At 40.3% G+C, this 19,265-nt stretch overlaps 1 protein-coding gene across 1 annotated transcript in view; it reads right to left on the bottom strand.

Annotated features, from left to right (window-relative positions):
• The window catches only part of DNAH5 (dynein axonemal heavy chain 5), a 336,311-nt gene that overhangs the window by 53,914 nt on the left and 263,132 nt on the right, over positions 1 to 19,265 (bottom strand). Inside the window, exons 62-67 of the mRNA XM_045163647.1 lie at positions 16,583 to 16,718; positions 15,286 to 15,602; positions 13,615 to 13,770; positions 11,620 to 11,802; positions 1,374 to 1,617; positions 264 to 378 (exon numbers count right to left, since the gene is read on the bottom strand). Coding sequence (XP_045019582.1) covers positions 264 to 378; positions 1,374 to 1,617; positions 11,620 to 11,802; positions 13,615 to 13,770; positions 15,286 to 15,602; positions 16,583 to 16,718 — 1,151 coding nt within the window. The remainder of the gene's footprint in view (positions 1 to 263; positions 379 to 1,373; positions 1,618 to 11,619; positions 11,803 to 13,614; positions 13,771 to 15,285; positions 15,603 to 16,582; positions 16,719 to 19,265) is intronic.

The following is a 19,265-nucleotide window of genomic DNA, read 5'->3' as shown; positions in this document are numbered from 1 at the left end:
AACATCTGGGGAATTTTCTTGTTAAGTAGAAACTTGTGAACCCAAAGGAATCAATCAATGGATGAATAGTTGGTAGAACTTTCTCTGAGCATAAAATAACAAATGAGAATAATTTGTTAACATACTGGTAATTACGCTCAATTTAGATTAAAAAAGAAGAAGATGCTTAGTAGCAAAGTGGGGGGTGGGGAGTTATCAACATAATATCATCATTCTATCCCACAGATAGCGAATTCAGCTTGGCTTCCTGAGTACAGACATACCTGGCCAAGGAAAGGTCAAACAAGCCAAGAAACTGGCGGAGCGAAGTCTGATACATCTCATTAACCAAGCGCATCTCCGTGATGAGAAAGTAGAGGATGCTACCCCGGGTGGCAACTGAAAGACAAAGACCAAGGTTGCACTTGTGATGAGGGTGGACAACAAATGATCCGTGCACAGATCAGTCTGAATGCTAAATGAAAAAAACAACGCTCATAGTCTTAGCAATGACTATCTTCCAGCAATGGGCATCTAGAGCAATGTCATCATATACATTTAATTCTTCTTTATAAGCTCTGTACAAGTAGTCTGCTGTTAGCCCTCATTAAGTAATACTTTCCATTGTAGAATCTCTAGATCCCTTATAAATACATTTTATTACATTTTCTCATAGGTAGAGAAGACAACTGGTGGGACAGCACAGGTTGTAACACCCAGCAAATAGCGTAGGCACTGTAAGGACCTCGTTCTTAAGCTCCATGAAGAAGCCCTGACTATCCCTGGCCTCAAGTTGGCAAACCAAGGCATCACAGAGATGATGCTCCTGACTGTCCACCAGTAGTAGATATTGTTTCCATTATTTTTCCAGAAGGCATGATAAATTACTAAAGGAAATTGAATTCTTTTAGCAGGTTCCCTTTATAACCCATAAACAACACTGATTTGTTGTTTCATGGATAAGACTGAAGAGTTCCCATGAGACCAGAGAACTACCTTCCTATTAGGAAGACTACAAACAAAACACAGGCTTATTGTTACCAATGATAAACAACTAATAAATGGCCCACAAACGCAGCATGAATTACTCAGACTTCATTAATTTGCAGTCAAATGTCCTCAAAAAGCTCTCCTCCTAACTTTCTGGTTGAAAAATAAGTTCACAGGAACCTTAAGGAATTCGCCAATAACATGAATTATACGCGCTTAGAAAATTTATACCATCATAAAATTTCTTCATCTCAATTTTGCTGAATATTTAAAGAAATGGCATAAAACATAAATGGCCACCCCACACCGCATAGTCGTTTTCATAACATCCTTACTTCGATTTCTCTAATTCTCATTTCTCGCTTCATTTTCCTGTGACATTTGTCTTTCATTACCAAACTCACCGGGTCTATATTCCTCCCGGGCTGAGTTAATTTGAATTTCTGTCTCAGCTGAAATTTCCAGCTTCTGTGTCACCTCCTCAGCTGTCTTTTTTGTCTTACTCAACATAAGGATGAGACTCTCGTCTTCCACCAGGGACCCCTGAGTGCTGGTTAGACGGTAAAGCAAATTATCTTCCAGCTCCTTCATCTTCCTTTTGTTTGCAGTTACATCTTCCATGAGATGAGTTCTTTCTTTCTCCAATTCCTGTTAATTTGCATAAATATATTTTCTTCCTTAATTAACAACTATCATTTAGCCATTCCTTAAAAAGTTTACCTATTGGGCTTTCTCGAGTTCCTGCACTGTAGTTATCATATTTGACTGCAGGAAATACAGACATCAAAATCAGAGATGAATTCATAGAGGAAAGAGTTGGTGGCAAGCAACATAAAAATGTGCTAAAAATATTACCAATGCTAACAATTTGCCATCTATTTATTTCCTAAAGTCAACTCAGCTTTAAGTGACTTTTGTGATCATATTTATTCCTGTTTTGGTGAAACTGAAATTTGTTTGAATATAACATATCCAGCTCAAATTAAATACATTTATCTCTGCTTAGTTTCTTGCTTAAAAGAGCTCTATTGTCATTTGAATGAATTTATTTTCAACTTGCCTGTTGAAATAGTTCCAACTCTGTGAAGAGCAAGTGTCCAAAAGTTAGGCAGGCAAACTGTGCTGTTACTGCGGGTACGTATAAATTGAAAAATCATCTCGACTTGAAAAGGAAAGATGCTGTTCTCTTAAAGAGAAGGGAAGTCCTGAATCCTTCCCGAAAAACCTTTGTGGGAAGCTGGGGAGAAAATGGCTTTGGGAGATTATTGTCCTGATTGGCTATTTCTTCCTTATAGAGAGTTTGGAGAAAGAGAGATGGTGAAAGAGAAGGAAAGAAAAGATGGCGTTGGTGAGGGTGGAGGAAGGAGGAAATGGCCATGACAAAGCAGAGACAATATGCTTCAGGCACCAGGTCAAACCCATACATGAAAGTCAAATTGTTTCATGAGCGATTCTAACTGGAGGTTAATAAAAGAATCAAAAAAGGAAAAGATGATGAGAACACAGAAATTAAAATCTTCAAAGAAGGACTTCCCTGGGGGTTCAAAACCGCAGAGGGCATGCGCGTCCACTGCAGGGGACAAGGGTTTGATCCCTGGTCGGGGAACTATGATCCCACATGCCTTGTGGTATGGCCAAAAAAGATTTTTTTTAATAAAAATTAAGTAGTCAATCTGCATCAATGAGAAACCCAAGAATAAGATATCAAAAATTAAAATAAAATTTAAAGAGAAAAATATGCATCTGCAAGTCTGCTTGAAGACCTTTCTAAATATAGTGTCCATTGACAAGGTGCCTACCTATGCTTAGCTGCATCACTAAAGAAGCTATGCACATTTCAGTGTAAATACAATTTGGGAAAACTAGGATTAAATGCAGGTGCCTTGAATGGGAAAGCACTGTCAGCAGTTCAGGTCCAGCTACCAGGCATGTGGTACCAAGCTCACGTTGACAGAGTGGCTTCAGAAAGGTCCATACTCAATTAGGTATTCTAGAATGACTCAGCAGGTTTTGTAGATTCTATATCCTACCTAGAAAACTAGAAATCTAAAGCTTTACACAGCGATGAATCATATGAAAACATATAAAACATAATGAGACTATTCACTAATGACATGACTATTTACTTTATAATATAACACACAATTTACTTAATAGTTATGCTCCAAGGAATTTTCAGTTCATTGATACATTCTCCAGCTCTTAGTACAATGCCGGTATATGGTCAGCTCTCAATACTGCAGAATGAATGATTAATCACTCTACCCCTTTTTCAAACTGATAAACTGAAACATGTTAGTTACCAGAAAATCTAGTCATGTCTTAGTGCCGGAAATACAGACATGAAAATTCTGCCTTTGTAACAAAAACCATAAAGTTACAAATAAAGGTCCTGATAACAAAAATGTATACAGACAAAGAGCAAAGAGCACTGGCCTCTGCTTTACAGTCCAGCTAGTTATTCACCATTTAAACAATTAGGTGTCTGGGACCCTACCAGACTCCCAACTCATGCTCTAAGCACAGTGAGTTAGGTCTAGAATATTCTAGAAAAGAAAAATTCTCTCCAAAAGCAAAACAAATGCTCCTTAACTAAACAAACTTGTATCAATTCTTAATTCTTTGAGATATAGCAATGTAATTAAGACTTACTTATCTTTGCTTCCATATGCTATTTGGTTACATTTGAAAGCTTTCTTACCAGTCATTTTAATTCATTTATTCACTAGATAAGAATCGCAAATTTGAGCTTCTGTAGAAATTAGTACAAACAAGTGACATTTAATGACTACTATAAAAATCATTTCCATAAATAGTTACAATAAATGCACTTGCAATATGGTCACACTAGGAAATAAAGTGATAATAAAATTAAATGGAAATAATTCAAATATTATTATTGCCATATTCCTAAATTTTATGTACTCTCGTTATCATTTCTGAGTCCCTAGAGGTATGGACTCTAGAGATAAGTCCCTAGAGGACTCTAAAAGTCCTCGCCTGAAGACAGGTAAGAAAAGGAAAGCAAAGCAGTGGGAAGAGTGAGGATTTTTACATCAAGAAGACTTGTTTCAGTTCTAACTCCCAGGATTTACTAACTGCATGACCTTCACCATGTTACATAAGTCTATATGCCTCAGTTTCTTCATCTGCAAAATGTACGTAAATCAGCTCAGAGAGAGATTGTGCGTGTATCACCAGCAGAGTAGCTGAAACCAGTGCCTACATCACAATAGCTGCTCGGAATATGTCTCTTATCCTCCACCCTCTCCCTTGATTCATTTCCAGCATGGATTTTTCAGATGCAGTGTAACATTTATTTGGAAATCAGTAGTTTGAAAATAAAATAAGTCGATACAAAATAAATCACATTTGCAAATGTCACATATCATAAAAGCACAGTAAAGTAGTTGAAATGGGAATTTTAAAAAGGAGAACATTCTAATCTTCCACTTATAATGCTAAGGATTCATGTATTCCTGTCTGCTGGAGATAGACCATCAAATCCCAAAACTGCACCAAGTCTTATTGAGTCTTCCTACAAAGTAATTTTTTTTCTGCCCATTTTTTTTCCAATTACACACTAAGTCTTACTGAGTCTTCCTACAAAGTTAATTTTTCTTCTGCCCATTTTTTTTCCAATTACACAGCAATTGCCATAATTTAGGTTTTAACTTTTGCTTGGAGGACTGCTCTAACCATGACTGGTCTCCCTGCTGATCTTTTGTTGTCATCACCCCATTTTCTGCCCCAAGTCATTGAGGGATTTCCCTTTACTATTTGTCCAAAATTTTCAATATAGTTTATAAAACCTGTTACAATCTACATTTCCAATCTCATCTCCCCTTGAGAACTATGGGATTGAGACTAAAATTATGCTCCATGTTGCTTATGAAAACCATTATTAATAAACATAGTTCTTAGTAACGCATACAGTAAGGTGCAAAATTACTCCATCTCTGATTTTATTTTTTTAATTTTATTTTATTTTAAACTTTACATAATTGTATTAGTTCTGCCAAATATCAAAATGAATCTGCCAAGAGTTAAGTGAAAGTTTAAACTTTATTGAGATGGTTGTGTTCTATTTAATATCATTAACAACACTAATTAAATAAAATTGTCAATTAAAGTAATGCTTATCTTCCTAAAGGATTAAAAAAAGGCTAAGAAGTACATTTCCCCCATAGTTTGATACTGATGAAATAATCTACTTTAAAGTAAATACTACAACCTAAAGTAACATTTGGAATTACAAAATCAAACTATTCACTATAAAATAAAATTTTAAAAATAAATAAATAAATAAATACCACCCCAGTTGCCAAACATTAGACTAGAACAACAGAGGACAAGGAAAGATATCTCTGAAAAAACAGAATTGCTGTTTGCTTTCCATGAGATTTTTCAGTGGAAAACCTACTTTGGGATAAAGTTTTAGGCATATTTTCATTTGTATGATTGATGTTAACACAGTTCTGTTGAACTACAACTTTATTTCCAAATACTTTTCTTCTTCAAATTAATATGTAGGGGAGAATTAAGCAAAATAATTTTGTCTATAAGCATTTTTCCCAACAAAGGGATTATCTCTTAACACACAGACAGACAGACAGACAACAGACACACACACACAGAGAACAGTAAACATTTGTGTTATGTATTCTTTATATTAAGGGCGTCCCTGGAGGCTCAAATGGTAAAGAAACTGCCTGCAATGCAGGAGACCTGAGTCCGATCCCTGAATCAGGAAGATTCCCTTCTCCACAGGATGTATTCTTTATATTAAGGCTAAAACAAAAAATGTTATGTAAACTGTGATAATGTGAAAAGGATTCCCAAATTGAGTAAGAAAGTACAGTAGTGATTCAGCGCAAGTTCAGGAAATGTACTATTAATTAATTAAATGATCAAAACTTAAGTGGCTTAGGGGCTTCCCTGGTGGCTCAGTGGTAAAGAATCTGTCAGTGCAGGAGACATGGGTTCAAATCCCTGACTCGAGAAGATCCCACATGCCGTGCAGCAACTAAGTCCATGTGCCAAAACTATTGAGCCTGTGCTCTAGAGCCCAGGAGCTACAACTACAGACCCCACACACCGCAACAGCTGAAACCCGTGTGCCCTAGAGCCCGTGTTCCACATCAAGAGAAGCCATCAAAGTGAGAAGCCTGAGCACCGCAACTAGAGAGCAGCCCCCACCTGCTGCAACTAGAGAAGAGCCCACACAGCAACAAAGATCCAGCATTGCCAAAAATAATAAATAAAGAATTTTTTTTAATTGAGTGGCTCAATGAAGATACAAATGAAAACAAAAATTCTTTGTGGACATAAAATTCATCTATCACCAGAGTTTTGGAAACAATCAAAGCAAATAGATGGCAGCCTTCACAGTTCTCATTTTAAGGTATCACTCAGGCTTTCATTCCCAAAGATTCTTCTCTCTGTACCTTGCACTGGTAATTAAAATGAAAGGTTAAACAACTGAACTCAGATTTATTTGTTTCTCCACCAAATGAGCTGGTGATAACAATGTCTATTTAGTGTCTTTATTAAGTTATTTTTCATGTCAGTTCCACCAAGTTCAGGTCCTTCTACGTCCAAAAGAATTATATCACACACCTGTTTGCTCATCTGAAATTCTGAACAATGATGACCCTTGAGGCTTTGCATTGTATGGCCAGTAGAGGTTGTTAACTGATATGAATATTTCTCTCCAAGGAGTATATAGTTCTCTTTGAGTTTCTGTCTTATCCTCTAGGATCAAGATGAGAGAGACCCTAAGAGAATGGGTTTCTTTAAAGGAAAGTTTCTGGAGGGCTACTGGTTTGCTGCCTGTTTAAAAAGGTCTCGATACATCACCTTCTGGTGACAACAAGAAGCTGTCTAAATCTACTCACAAGAACAACATCGGATCAACAATTATACAGGACTTTGATGTGAACTTGGACAGCCCATGCATTTAAAAAGACTTCCGTGAAGCACAGAGAAAATCATAAAGTTGCTTAAAAATCTGCCTTCCTTCCATTCATATGCTCTATGGTTTCCATTTGTTTCTTAAGTAAAAAAACCTGAGGGTCTGACAGGCTGGACAGCAGAGCATTTGTGAGACCAGATCCTGTGTGATAATAAGACTCTTCCTCACTGCCTATATTCCCAGAACACTGGACAGCTGGTGAATTTATGGACTCAAAGACAAATGGCCTTTCCCTTGCATCCTAAGTTACTGTTCCAAGCCTCCTTTCACCAGAAGGATCAACAGAACAGTAAAGGCATAACTCATCCTGACTGAAGAAGTTTACCACTGGTTTCAATGTTTCCCCACATTTAGGGAATTTCTTAGATGCTTTCCAACATCAACCTCATACCTATGGGATTTTCTTAACTTCCAATAGCCCCCTCCTTGGCTCAATAGCATTTAATATTGACATTTTTACAATCATTCAAAAAGTGATCACTGTAAGAGAGACTGCATTGTTGCTAAAGTCAAAGAAATAATTTAAATAGGCACAGACATAAGCTCTTATCAACTGAGTCACTAGATGATAAAAAATTCCCTGAAAGTACTGGAGATCAACTTAGACCCACTTGCTCAGGCTGCAAAGATTTAGCAGAGTGAGCAGATTCAGGGGCACAGTGGGCAGAACAGATGCTGCAAAAGGAAAGGCTTCAGGCAGAAAGCAGGCTACTTAAAATCCAGCACAATTAAGTCCAGCAGCTCAGAGCCGAAGAACTGATGCTTTCAAACTGTGGTGCTGTAGAAGACTCTTGAGAGTCCCTTGGACAGCAAGGAGATAAAACCAGTTAATCTAAAGGAAATCAACCATGAATATTCACTGGAAAGACTGATGCTGAAGCTCCAATACTTTGGCCACCTGATGCAAAGAGATGGCTCATTGAAAAACATCCTGATGCTGGGAAAGGTTGAAGGCAAGAGGAGAAGGGGGCAACAGAGGATGAGATGGTTGGATGGCATCACTGACTCAATGGATTATGAGTTTGAGGAAACTACAGGAGTTAGTGAAGGAGAGGGAAGCCTGGCGTGCTACAGTCCACGGGGTCACAAAGATTTGGACATGACTGAGTGACTGAACAATAGCAACAATGAAGCTCACTTCTTGCATAAGACTTTTCTTTAGAGAAAAGAAAATAGCAATTACACATTGTATTATACTGTGGTTCAGGGTAAGATGGCCCTCCATTATTATAACAGAAAGAGTGTCACATTACTCTGACCACACTTCTGTAAGAATCATTTACTGTGAGCCAGGAATGAACTCTGATAATGAGATGATGGTAAGAGAATGAAGTGTCAAGACACTTCCAGCTTTCCCAGGAAGTAAGGAAAAGTCTGGCCTGGGATCCTTACTGGCTTTCCAAGACTGTTCAAAGTCTTCCAGTGAGTTAAAGCACTCCTTACTTCATTTTAAACCTCTGCTGCCACAATTAATGATTCAGTCCTGGAGTTGTTTTGTTGCAACTAAAAATCTGGGAAAACAAATTATTTTTTTCCCAAGGAGACTGCATTCATCTCAGCTGAACAGAAAAAAAGTTGAGGACAAGCATATTATTCAAAGTACCATCAAAGATCCTTAACCTCCTGAAGCCAACACCACAGGTAAAAGTAGAGCCTGTGTATAAAACAGACAACTAACACGACCCTCAGAGAAGGCAATGGCACCCCACCCCAGTACTCTTGCCTGGAAAATCCCATGGATGGAGGAGCCTGGTAGGCTGCAGTCCATGGGGTCACTAAGAGTCGGACACGACTGAGTGACTTCACTTTCACTTTTCACTTTCTTGCATTGAAAAAGGAAATGGCAACCCACTCCAGGATTTTTGCCTGGAGAATCCCAGGGACCAGGGAGCCTGGTGGGCTGCCGTCTATTGGGTCGCACAGAGTCAGACACGACTGAAGCAACAGCACCAGCAGCAGCAACGAGACCCTACTACAGAGCACAGGAAACTCTGCTCAGCGCTCTGTGGTGACCTGAATGGGAAGGGAATCCAAAAGAGAGGGGATATATGTATATGTTTATGTATATGTGTACTCACTTGCTCAGTCATGTCCAACTCTTTCCGACTGTAGCCCACCAGGCTTCTCTGTCCATGGAATTTTCCAGGCAAGAATACTAGAGTGGGTTGCCATTTCCTACTCCAGAGGATCTTCCCTGACTCAAGGATTGAACCCACGTCTCTTGCATCTCCTGCATTGGCAGGCAGAGTCTTCACCACTGTGCTACCTGGGACGTCCATGTATATGATTATGCATATGCATAGCTGATTCACTTTGCTGTACAGCAAAAGGTATACTGTAGAGCAACTCTTGATGTTGTTGTTTAGTTGCTAAGTCATATCGGACTCTTTTGCAACCCCATGGACTGTAGCCCACCAAGTTCCTCTGTCCACAGGATTTCCCAGGCAAGAATGCTGGAGTGGGTTGTTTCCTTCTCCAGGGCATCTTCCTGACCCAGGGATCGAACCTGCATCTCCTGAATGGACAGATGGATTCTTTACCACTGAGCCACCAGGGAAGCCTGTAAAGCAACTATACTCCTATAAAAATTAAAGGAAGGAAGAAAGAATGGAAATAAGAAAGAATGGGAGGAAGGAAGGAAGAGAGGTAGGTAGGTAAGTAGATAGATAGACAGACAGACAGATACAGGTAATTAATATTATCCTGAAGACCCTCAAGGATGCCCAGGCTCCACAGGCCTTGTTGTTGATTAAGAATCCTAGTCCTTTCTGAAGTGAGGCTGCGTCAGCACTAAACTACTTCAACCATCTCGACTGAGACTCCAAAAATAAACAACTACATATTTGGAAGGCTGTTATTCCAGTCTGTGGTAGGAACTCTAGCATCAGTTCCTACCGCATGGAGGTCACCAACCATGTGAATTGATGAAACTGGATTAAACCCTCTTAATGCAACTTCCAACTACATAACTCTATGATCTGTGTACCATAAATTAAAAATAAACAGAAAAGTGAAATTCAAAGTGTTAAGTCACTCAGTTGATTCTGATTCTCTGTGATGGCATTTAACTGTAGCCAACCAGATGCCTCTGTCCATGGATTTCCCAAGCTAGAATACTGGAATGGGTTACCATTTCCTCCTTCAGGGGATCTTCCCAACCCAGGGATTGAATCTTTGTTCTCCTGCATTGAAGGCAGATTGCTTACTGTCTGAGCCACCAGGGATTTTTTAAATAAATAGAGAAGATTCATAGAAAAGGAAGAGGGGAAGGAGAGAGAGAAAAATATATATGCAAGGAAGGGCTCAGAGGAGCACGCATGGTGAGACATAGAGAAGAGGTAATACAGAAAGGGAGGGGCAGATTCCAAATATTTTGCCAATAGTTTTAACCTAAATAAATCTTCAGGTCAGTGTGGATGGGGGGCATAAATTAAACTGAACTCCTCATGGATATCTAACTCAAGAAGAAAATCAATAGCAACTTTCAGAGTTCACACAGCTTCGTCGACAGAGTCCCATTAAAACCCTCCAGATTTCTTTCCTTACAGCTCAAATGTTCCCTGGAGAAAATGCTGATTCAGAACAAGGAAGTTTATAAATTGTTGGCCATTTCTCATTGAGAGAAAACAGACACAGAATTATGCTTAGAGCGAAATGAAGCCAGTAGCCTTCACAAGTTCCACAGTGAAATCCAGGGTAACAAACTTGCCTTCTTGCAAGATACAGCAAGCACTCTTGGCTAACAAATAAGAATTGGCAATGCTGTGCTATCTGGGTACAATGTTTCAATTTTATATTCCAAAAGCATAATAATGAATCAAATGAAATAAAAACTTAGACATATACTGTGTGTGTGCATGTGTGTATGTGTGGTGAGTCGTGTCTGATTCTTTGCAACCATGTGGACTGCAGCCTTCGAGACTCCTCTGTCCATGGAATTCTCCAGGCAAGAATACTGGAGTGGGTCACCATTTCCTCCTGCAGGGGATCTTCCTGACCCAGGGATCAAACCCGTATCTCCTGCATCAGCAGGTGGATTCTTTACCACTGTGCCACCTGGGAAACCCCAGACATACACTAGAAAGCTAAAACTCAACAGGTGACTAGAACCAGGAACAGAACAAACTTCAGAAAATTTAAGGAGTGTAAAACCAGAACCGTGATGCTGAAAATGAGACATATATTGTCATAGTTACATCATTCCCCTATATAAAATCAATTGATGATATATGTTATTTATGTGATACAGATGCAATGTACTGGATAGATAATTGGTTACTTGTTATTAAAGACACTTGAAAATGAATAATGGAAGAAACACAGGAATTAAAAGGGGGGACTCAATCCCATCACGATGTTCATCTTATTTTTGTCAATGAAAGAATCATAATGCGATGCAGAAAGGGGGAGGGTCGCACTCTGTGTTGTGTTTAGTTGCTCAGTCACGTCTGACTCATTGTGACCCCATGGACTGTAGCCTGCCAGGCTCCTCCTGTCCATGGGGATTCTCCAGGAAAGAATACTGGAGTGAGCTCCCATGCCCTCCTTCAGGGGATCTTCCCAACCCAGGGATCGAACCCAGGTTTCCCACATTGCAGGCAGATTCTTTACCGTCTGAGCCACCAGGGAAGCCCTGGTGGGGTTGCATACTTTACTCTGTTGCATACTTTACTTACCTGCTTCTCTGTGAGAATGACTCTCCCCAGTAACTGGTCCTCGAGACCTTTCATAGTGACTGTGAAGTCGATGATGGAGGTCCGAGCACTTATTTCAGGGGTATAGGCTGGATTGGGCAGCTTGGTGGTGATGTAGAGTCTGAAGCCATCCATCACATCTATCTCTTTGTCACCGACTTTCACCTTTGTTATAAAAAGAAAGTTAAAAGTAATAAAACCCAGATACACTTTACTGTGTGTTTTTTTGCTTAGAATCTAGTATTGCTTTAAACCACTATACACCTGGAGATCGTGTGTATACTTAAAAAGAAATGTTCATTAGGCATTCAGAGGGCTTCAGGCCACTAAGATAAAAAGAAAGAAGGACAAAAGTAAGAGAGGAAGGAGGAAAGGAGAAAGAAAGGGAAGGAGGGAGGAAAGGAAGTTATCCAACATTTTTTGGTTGTTGTTCAGTCACTCAGTCATGTCCAACTCTTTGGGACCCCATGGACTGCAGCACGCCAGGCTTCCCTCTCCTTCACCATATCCTGGATCCTGCTCAAACTCATGTCCATTGAGTTAGTGATGCCATCCAATATATATCATCCAATAAAAATAGAATTTGGGGCTTCCCTGATGGCTCAGTGGTAAAGAATCCACCTGCCAATGCTGGAGACACAGGTTGGATCCCTGATCCAAGAAGACCCCACATGCCAAGGAGTAACTAAGTTCATATGCCACAACTATAGAGCTTGTGCTCTAGAGCCCGAGAACTGCAACTACAAAGCCCACGTGTCACAAGTGCTGAAGCCTGAGCACCCTAGAGCCCATGCTCTGCAACAAGAGAAGCCACCACAATGAGAATTCCATGTACCGCAACTAAAGAGTAGCCCCCACTCACCGCACTGAGAGAAAAACCCAGGCAGCAATGAAGATTCAGTACAGCCAAAAATAAACAAATTAATAAAACTATAAATAAATAAATACTGAATTTATTCCGTGGGCTTCCGTGGTGGCTCAGCAGTAAAGAATCTGTCTGCCATGCAGGAGCCACAGGTGACATGTTTGATCCCTGGGTTGGAAAGATCCCCTGGAGGAGGGCATGGCAACCCATTCCAGTATTCTTGCCTGGAGAATCCCATGGACAGAGGAGCCTGGCGAGCTACAGTCCACAGGATTGCAAAGAGTCAGACAAGACAAGCAACGGAGCATACACGCACATAGAATTTATCACCAAAACTGTTGTGATCATACTGCAGAAGTGAGATGGATTCCCCAACCAAAATCTGGTTCAGAAGTCAAGACTGATGACGTCTATCATGTACCAAAAAGATATGAAAAGGTTTATTATTCACATGAGAATTTCTGGAGATTCAGGGTAGGCTGCCAAACAGGTCCAAAGAAAAATCACTTGAGAGACCAGAGAGGGGCAGGTGTTTTAGGGTTTTACGGAGGTCACGGGATGCGACTAAGATGAGGCTTCCCAGATATGGTCATGAACAGGGAGTTGCACGGTTTGGATTTCCCACTGTGGCTCAGCTGATGAAGAGTTCGCCTGCACTGTGGGAGACCTGGGTTCAATCCCTGGTTGGGAAGATCCCCTGGAGAAGAGAAAGGCTACCCACTCCAGTATTCTGGCCTGGAGGATTCCATGGACTGTATAGATTCCATGCACTTCATAGTCACTGAAAACAGTGACTTTCACTTTCACCAAAAGAGAGCAGAGCCACGTTTTCTCATCAGCTTGCCCAGACACGGGAGGGGGCATGATGGGGCTTGAAAGCCATGCAAAGTCTAACATCAGAATGGAGTCAGGCTTCATGATACAAGTGAAGTAGATGTTCCTAAAAAGGCTACTCTTGATCCCAACTCAGGAAGTGAGGAAGAGAAAAGCAAATGCCTCCTGCCCCAGACTTGAATCTGAGTTGATGTTTAATGAGAAACTGTGACCTCTGTCACATTGACCTGGCCTCGTGGAAACTGCTCTGCACACTGTCATTGGCAGGTTTAACCTACCTTAAAGGTAGATCCAGTCTTAATGAAGTTTCTCTCCAAAACATTATCCAGGGCTGGATCTAGTTCCTCCCCAACATCTTCGATAAGCAAGGGTCTTCCGAGAGAAAGACTGTCCTCCAGGTGATTTCTGAAGTACTTGTGATTTAGAGATGTGATCTGGAAACAAGATCACATTCTTTAGCTTAGCAAATCATCATTTCCTTATCTTTATTCATTTAATTGAAGGGGTTCCGTGGGTAAAGAATCTGCCCACAGTGCAGGAGACACAGGAGACACAGCTTCAATCCCTGGGTTGAGAAGATCCCCTAAAGGAGGAAATGGCAAGCCACTCCAGTATTCTTGCCTGGAAAATTCCACGGACAGAAGAGCCTGGTGGGCTATAGTCCATGAGGTCGTAAAGAGTCGGGCACAAATGAGCAAACAGCACTAAAAGGCACTAAGAGTTGATCTACAATATTGTGTTAGTTTCAGGTGTACAGCAAAGTGATTCAGTTGTAAATATTTTTTTCAGACTATTACAAAATATAGAAAAAGTTCCCTGTGCTATACAGTAGGTCCTTGTTGGTTATCTATTTTATATATAGTAGTGTGTTTATGTTAATCCTAAACTTCTAATTTATCCCTCCTCCATCACCTTTCCCCTTTGGTAACCGTAAGTTTGTTTTCTATGTCTGTGGCTCTATTTATATTTTGTATATAAGTTTGTTTATATCATTTTTTAGATTCTACTAATACATATAAGTGACATATAATATTTGTCTTTGTCTAGCTTACTTCACTTTGTATGATAATCTCTAGGTCCATCCCTGTTGCTGTGAAAGATACTACTTCATTCTTCTGTATGGCTGAGTCCATTGTACAAATATACCATACCTTCTTTATCCATTTCTCCATGGACATTTAGGTTGCTTCCATGCCTGGGCTATTGTAAGCAGTGCTATGAACACTGGAAGGTATGTATCTTTTTGAATTATGGTTTTCCCCAGATATATGCCCAGGAGTGGGATTGCAGGATCATATGGTAGCTCTATTTTCAGTTTTCTAAAGAATCTCCAGAGCATTTGATGGCATCATTTCCTTTTACTAGGAAGCAGGTAAAAGCTCTGTGTGACAATACTGCCTTTCCCCCCAACCACCACATTTGTGACAAATAATCACGGAATAACTATAAAGTGTCTTTATTTGCCGCACACCTAGTGTGACATAGCTCTGCCCTGCTCTGTTTATCAAGAAGAGCCTTAGGCCCTAACAGAAGGGAGTCTGAACCCTTTAATGGACAGCATTAGGAGAGATAAACAAGAATCCAAATAATGCAATTTTTAGACACTGTTTTATAAATATTAATATCTAAATATTAATAACAAAATCATTTATAAATATGAAATAATTCTCAGATACTGTTGATCTGGGGCAATAAAATTGATTAGTAGCACGTTTCATGCGTGTGCTTAGTAGCTCAGTTCTTCCCAATTCTTGTGACTCAACGGACTGTAGCCCACCAGGCTTCTCTGTCCATGGGACTCTCCAGGCAAGAATACTGGAGTGGGTTGCCCTGCCCTCCTGCAGGGGATCTTTCCAACCCAGGGTTCCATCTAGGTCTCCTGCATTGCAGGCAGATTCTTTAGGTTATGAGCCACCAGGGAAGCCCATTTATATTCAAACAAAAACTACCTGGAGTTCATTCTGGTTTTCTTTATTTTTAATCCAGATCTTGCCTTGAGTCTGTGGGTCAATTAGCAAAGGATAGCGAGATGCTTTTGTGACAATAATTCCATTCTGAACAGACAGGTCATCATTGGGCAGGCCTTGGAGGTTCCACTCACTAATGGTAGGAGCATCAATCAACATCTCATTGAGGTTTAGATTGTCTCCAAATGGAATTTCCCGGGCTTTCATTTCCCTCTGCCAGTCATTTAACAGCAGATTGCGAAATTCTTGATTAAAGGGACCAGAATAAGATAGAAAAGCTGTAGCCAACAACACATCCCCTAAAACAAAAAACAAAACACCACTGAAACACTTTATGAACAGCCTTGTAATTCTGCAGAATATAAGTGGCAAAAAAAAAAGACAATCATTCTTTTGAATTAAATTTCAGAAACCAAATTGTAACCACAAGTTGCTGTGTCTTGTGAATAAGCAGTTCAGTTCACTGTGAAAACAGTCCACATGGCCCACAAGTAATAACTGCTGATAGTCAAGCACTGGATTATGTTGATCTTACTGAATATGAGAGGATGACTTCTAACCTCAGAAGACACAGCCTCCATTCTAAATGACCTTGATCTATGTGGTCATTCACTCATAGGAGAATTCAAAAATGACCTGATAATAAGAGTTTAAAGGTCATTAACGGGCCTCCCTGGTGGCTCAGACAGTAAAAAATCTGCCTGCAATGCAGGAGACCCAGGTTCAGTCTCTAAGTGAGGAAGATTCCCCTGGGAAGGAAATGGCAACTCACAGTATTCTTGCCTAGAGAATTTCATGGACAGAGGAGCCTGTTGGGTTACAGTCCATGGAGTTGTAAAGAGTCGGACATGACTGAGTGACTAACACATTATCTAAGACAGGTTGCCTAAATGCCAGACCAACATTCATCCTTTTGAAACAGCTGGATGCACACACACACGCACAGAGGAATTTGAAGTAATGGAGTGTTGATGTATATTCTGATTAAAGCTTAAGTTTGCTCACTCCCTATCACAGTCAACACATCATCTCATTAATAAAGGGATTTGTGTGTGTGTGCTTAATAACTCAGTCCTGTCTGACTCTGCAACTCCATGGACTGTGTAGCCTGCCAGGCTCCTCTGCCCATGGAATTCTTCAGGCAAAAATACTGGAGTGGGTTGTCATTTCCTCCTCGAGGAGATCTTCCCAACCCAGGGATCAAAACTGAGTCTCCTGCATCGAAGGTGGATTCTTTACTGCTGAGCCACCTGGGAAGCTAATAAAGGGATTTACATACCTACAAGTCTTTTAGTTTGTGCAGCAAACTCTTTACTTTGCTCTGTCCATCTTTCTTTTTCTCCTGCCAAGCCTCCGATCAGAGCAGAAGCAGCCTGCATCTTATGTCTGCACCTCTCTGCATCTTCAAGCAAGGTCTAAACAAGAAGAAAGACTTTTTTCAGAAAAATAGAGCCTGCAGCTCAAAAACATAATTCTAAAACATTATATGTTATACTTCTTTGTGAGAAACGTGAGACATTTATTTCACAGGAAGCATTAACTTCCATTTCTGTGTGTCTGGGTCAGTCCAGCCCATGTTAAGCCCTATTTATGAAACATAGAGGGATTCCTCAGGAGGGGTCCTGAGCCAATGGGTAGACTCTCCCCAGATTTTCATAAACTGAGATATAACGAAAATTTGCATCGCTGATGATTCTATCAAAAATTACAAATAAAATATAAGCACACATGCTAATATCACAGAGCACAACAAAATGTAAAGACATGCATATCCCCACTTTAAAATGAGAAATGATGGCTCTCATGTTAAAGTTCTAGCATCACTATTGCTTTGTCTAACTCCATATCTCCTTTGATTTCAGGTGAAACTCTAGATTGTCTTGAGGTTGTGGAGTTCTGAAGCTTATTCACAAATTCCAGCCGCATTAACTCAGCAGCCCCCTACCTGTTGCTCTTGTGTCAATAAAAGACCTCTAACTAGACTTCCACACACTGTTGGGCTTCCCAGGGGGCTCAGTGGTAAAGAGTCTGCCTGCCAAACAGAAGACCTGGGTTCAATCCCTGGGTCAGGAGGATAACCGGGAAAAGGAAACAGCACCCCACTCCAGTATTCCTGCTTAGAAAATCCTATGGACAGAGGAGCCTGATGGGCTACAGTCCATGGGAGTCACAGAGAGTCGGACACAACTGAAGTGACTACACAGCAACAGCCACACACTGTTGCCCTCAGAGCTTTGTTCTTAAAAACAAATGGCTCAGTATATGTAATTATGGCTGATTTGTGACGTTAAATGGCAGAAACCAACACAACACTATAAAAATTCTTTAAAAAAATTTTAAGGGAAAAAAAAGCAAAGGGTTCAGTTTCTTAATATTGAAGAGACAGCTGTTAATTCTACCAGTAAATATGTATACTTATGAAACAATAATGGATATGGATAAAGATTTAGCTATATGACAAGTCACTGGGAGTTCATGTAATATTCACACATATTTATATAATATATATGGCATACACATATTCTATATGTTTACATACTTTATGGTATATTGTGAATAACAATAATCTGAAGCCATTAAAATATAATCATTATGAAAAATAATCATTAGTTAAATTTCATTTATAAAGCAGTATGTACTGAATGATCTGTTACAGTTTTACGTGAATTTAAAATATATGTATATCAGGCATATGTGTAGATACAAAATGATAAAGAGCAAGATATTTTTAGGCTTTATCACCAGGGTTACCTATGTGTATTTTCTATAAAGAAACACAAATTGCTTCTGTAAAAATAGCATAATACCGTGTTTTTCAGAAACAAGATACTTGTTCCAGTTTGTTCTAGTCTGCTCAGTTTTCCTTCCCACTCGAGTTAATGCAGAAAACCCAAAAGCCCAGATGAGAGGTACACCCACACCTGTACACCATCCATATTTGTTTGTATCTCCCCAAAACGAAAGATGTCAGCTGGAAGTATCATACGACATCATTGTTTTCTTGTTATTGCTGTTTAGTCACTCAGTTGTGTCCAACTGTTTGCAATCCCATGGACTGTAGCCCTCCAGGCTCCTCTGTCCATGGGATTCTCCAAGCAAGAATACTGGTGTGGGATGCCATGCCCTCCTCCAGAGAATCTTCCAGAATCAGAGATCAAACCCACATCTCCTGCATTAGGAAGGTGGGTTCTTTATCACTGAGCCACCAGAAAAGCCCTTATTTATATCTGTTTACCTTTAAAACAAACTTTTCATATGAAAGATATTTTTAATATTAAGTTATCCTCCCTAAGTTCCCCATCCCCACTTCTGTGTGGCTGAATATAAACTGGCCAACCTCTCCCCTCCCAGCTGTTGTTTTCTGGAAGCCCAGGCTCCTCAGAGGGGATTGGGAAATGGGGGATGGGAGAAGACAGGAGTGAGAAATGAATTTTCCCTCTGAGCCTGGCTAGGGGGAGGGTGCAGAATTCCTTGGCTTCCATGGGTAGTACTCCTGGCCCTCTCTCTCCCAATGCCCTAGAATGTGACCAGATTCCTGGGGAAGTGGGCCCTCCACAAAGCCCTGCCCTGTGCACACAGCAGCAAGACACACACTCCTCCAGGGACTGCACACCTGGGTAATGAGGTCACAGTCGTGACCATGGACCGAAGCCTTGAAACCCTCCCCTGCCTCCCTGTAGTCTGTAACCCTGGACTCTCATGGAGCCCCATGGAGGAAGAAGCAACACCATGACTAAAGATCAACTTCACGCCAACCTGTTGTGGGCAGGCCAGCACATGGCCAGATTCTGTTTTCTTAATGAAAAATACATGACATTTGTTGAAATTCAAATTTTTAAGTTAAAGCCATACCTTTATAGTAGCTGTATTTACATGGCCCTTATAATTGCTCACCTAACAAATAGCAGATACTCGAAAACAAAAGAGCTTGAGTGAACTAATGCAAAATTGTTAAAACTGAA

The sequence above is a fragment of the Bubalus bubalis genome, chromosome 19, assembly GCF_019923935.1.
Source record: "Bubalus bubalis isolate 160015118507 breed Murrah chromosome 19, NDDB_SH_1, whole genome shotgun sequence".
Lineage (NCBI taxonomy): Eukaryota > Metazoa > Chordata > Mammalia > Artiodactyla > Bovidae > Bubalus > Bubalus bubalis.
This window is presented reverse-complemented; position numbering and strand designations above follow the sequence as displayed.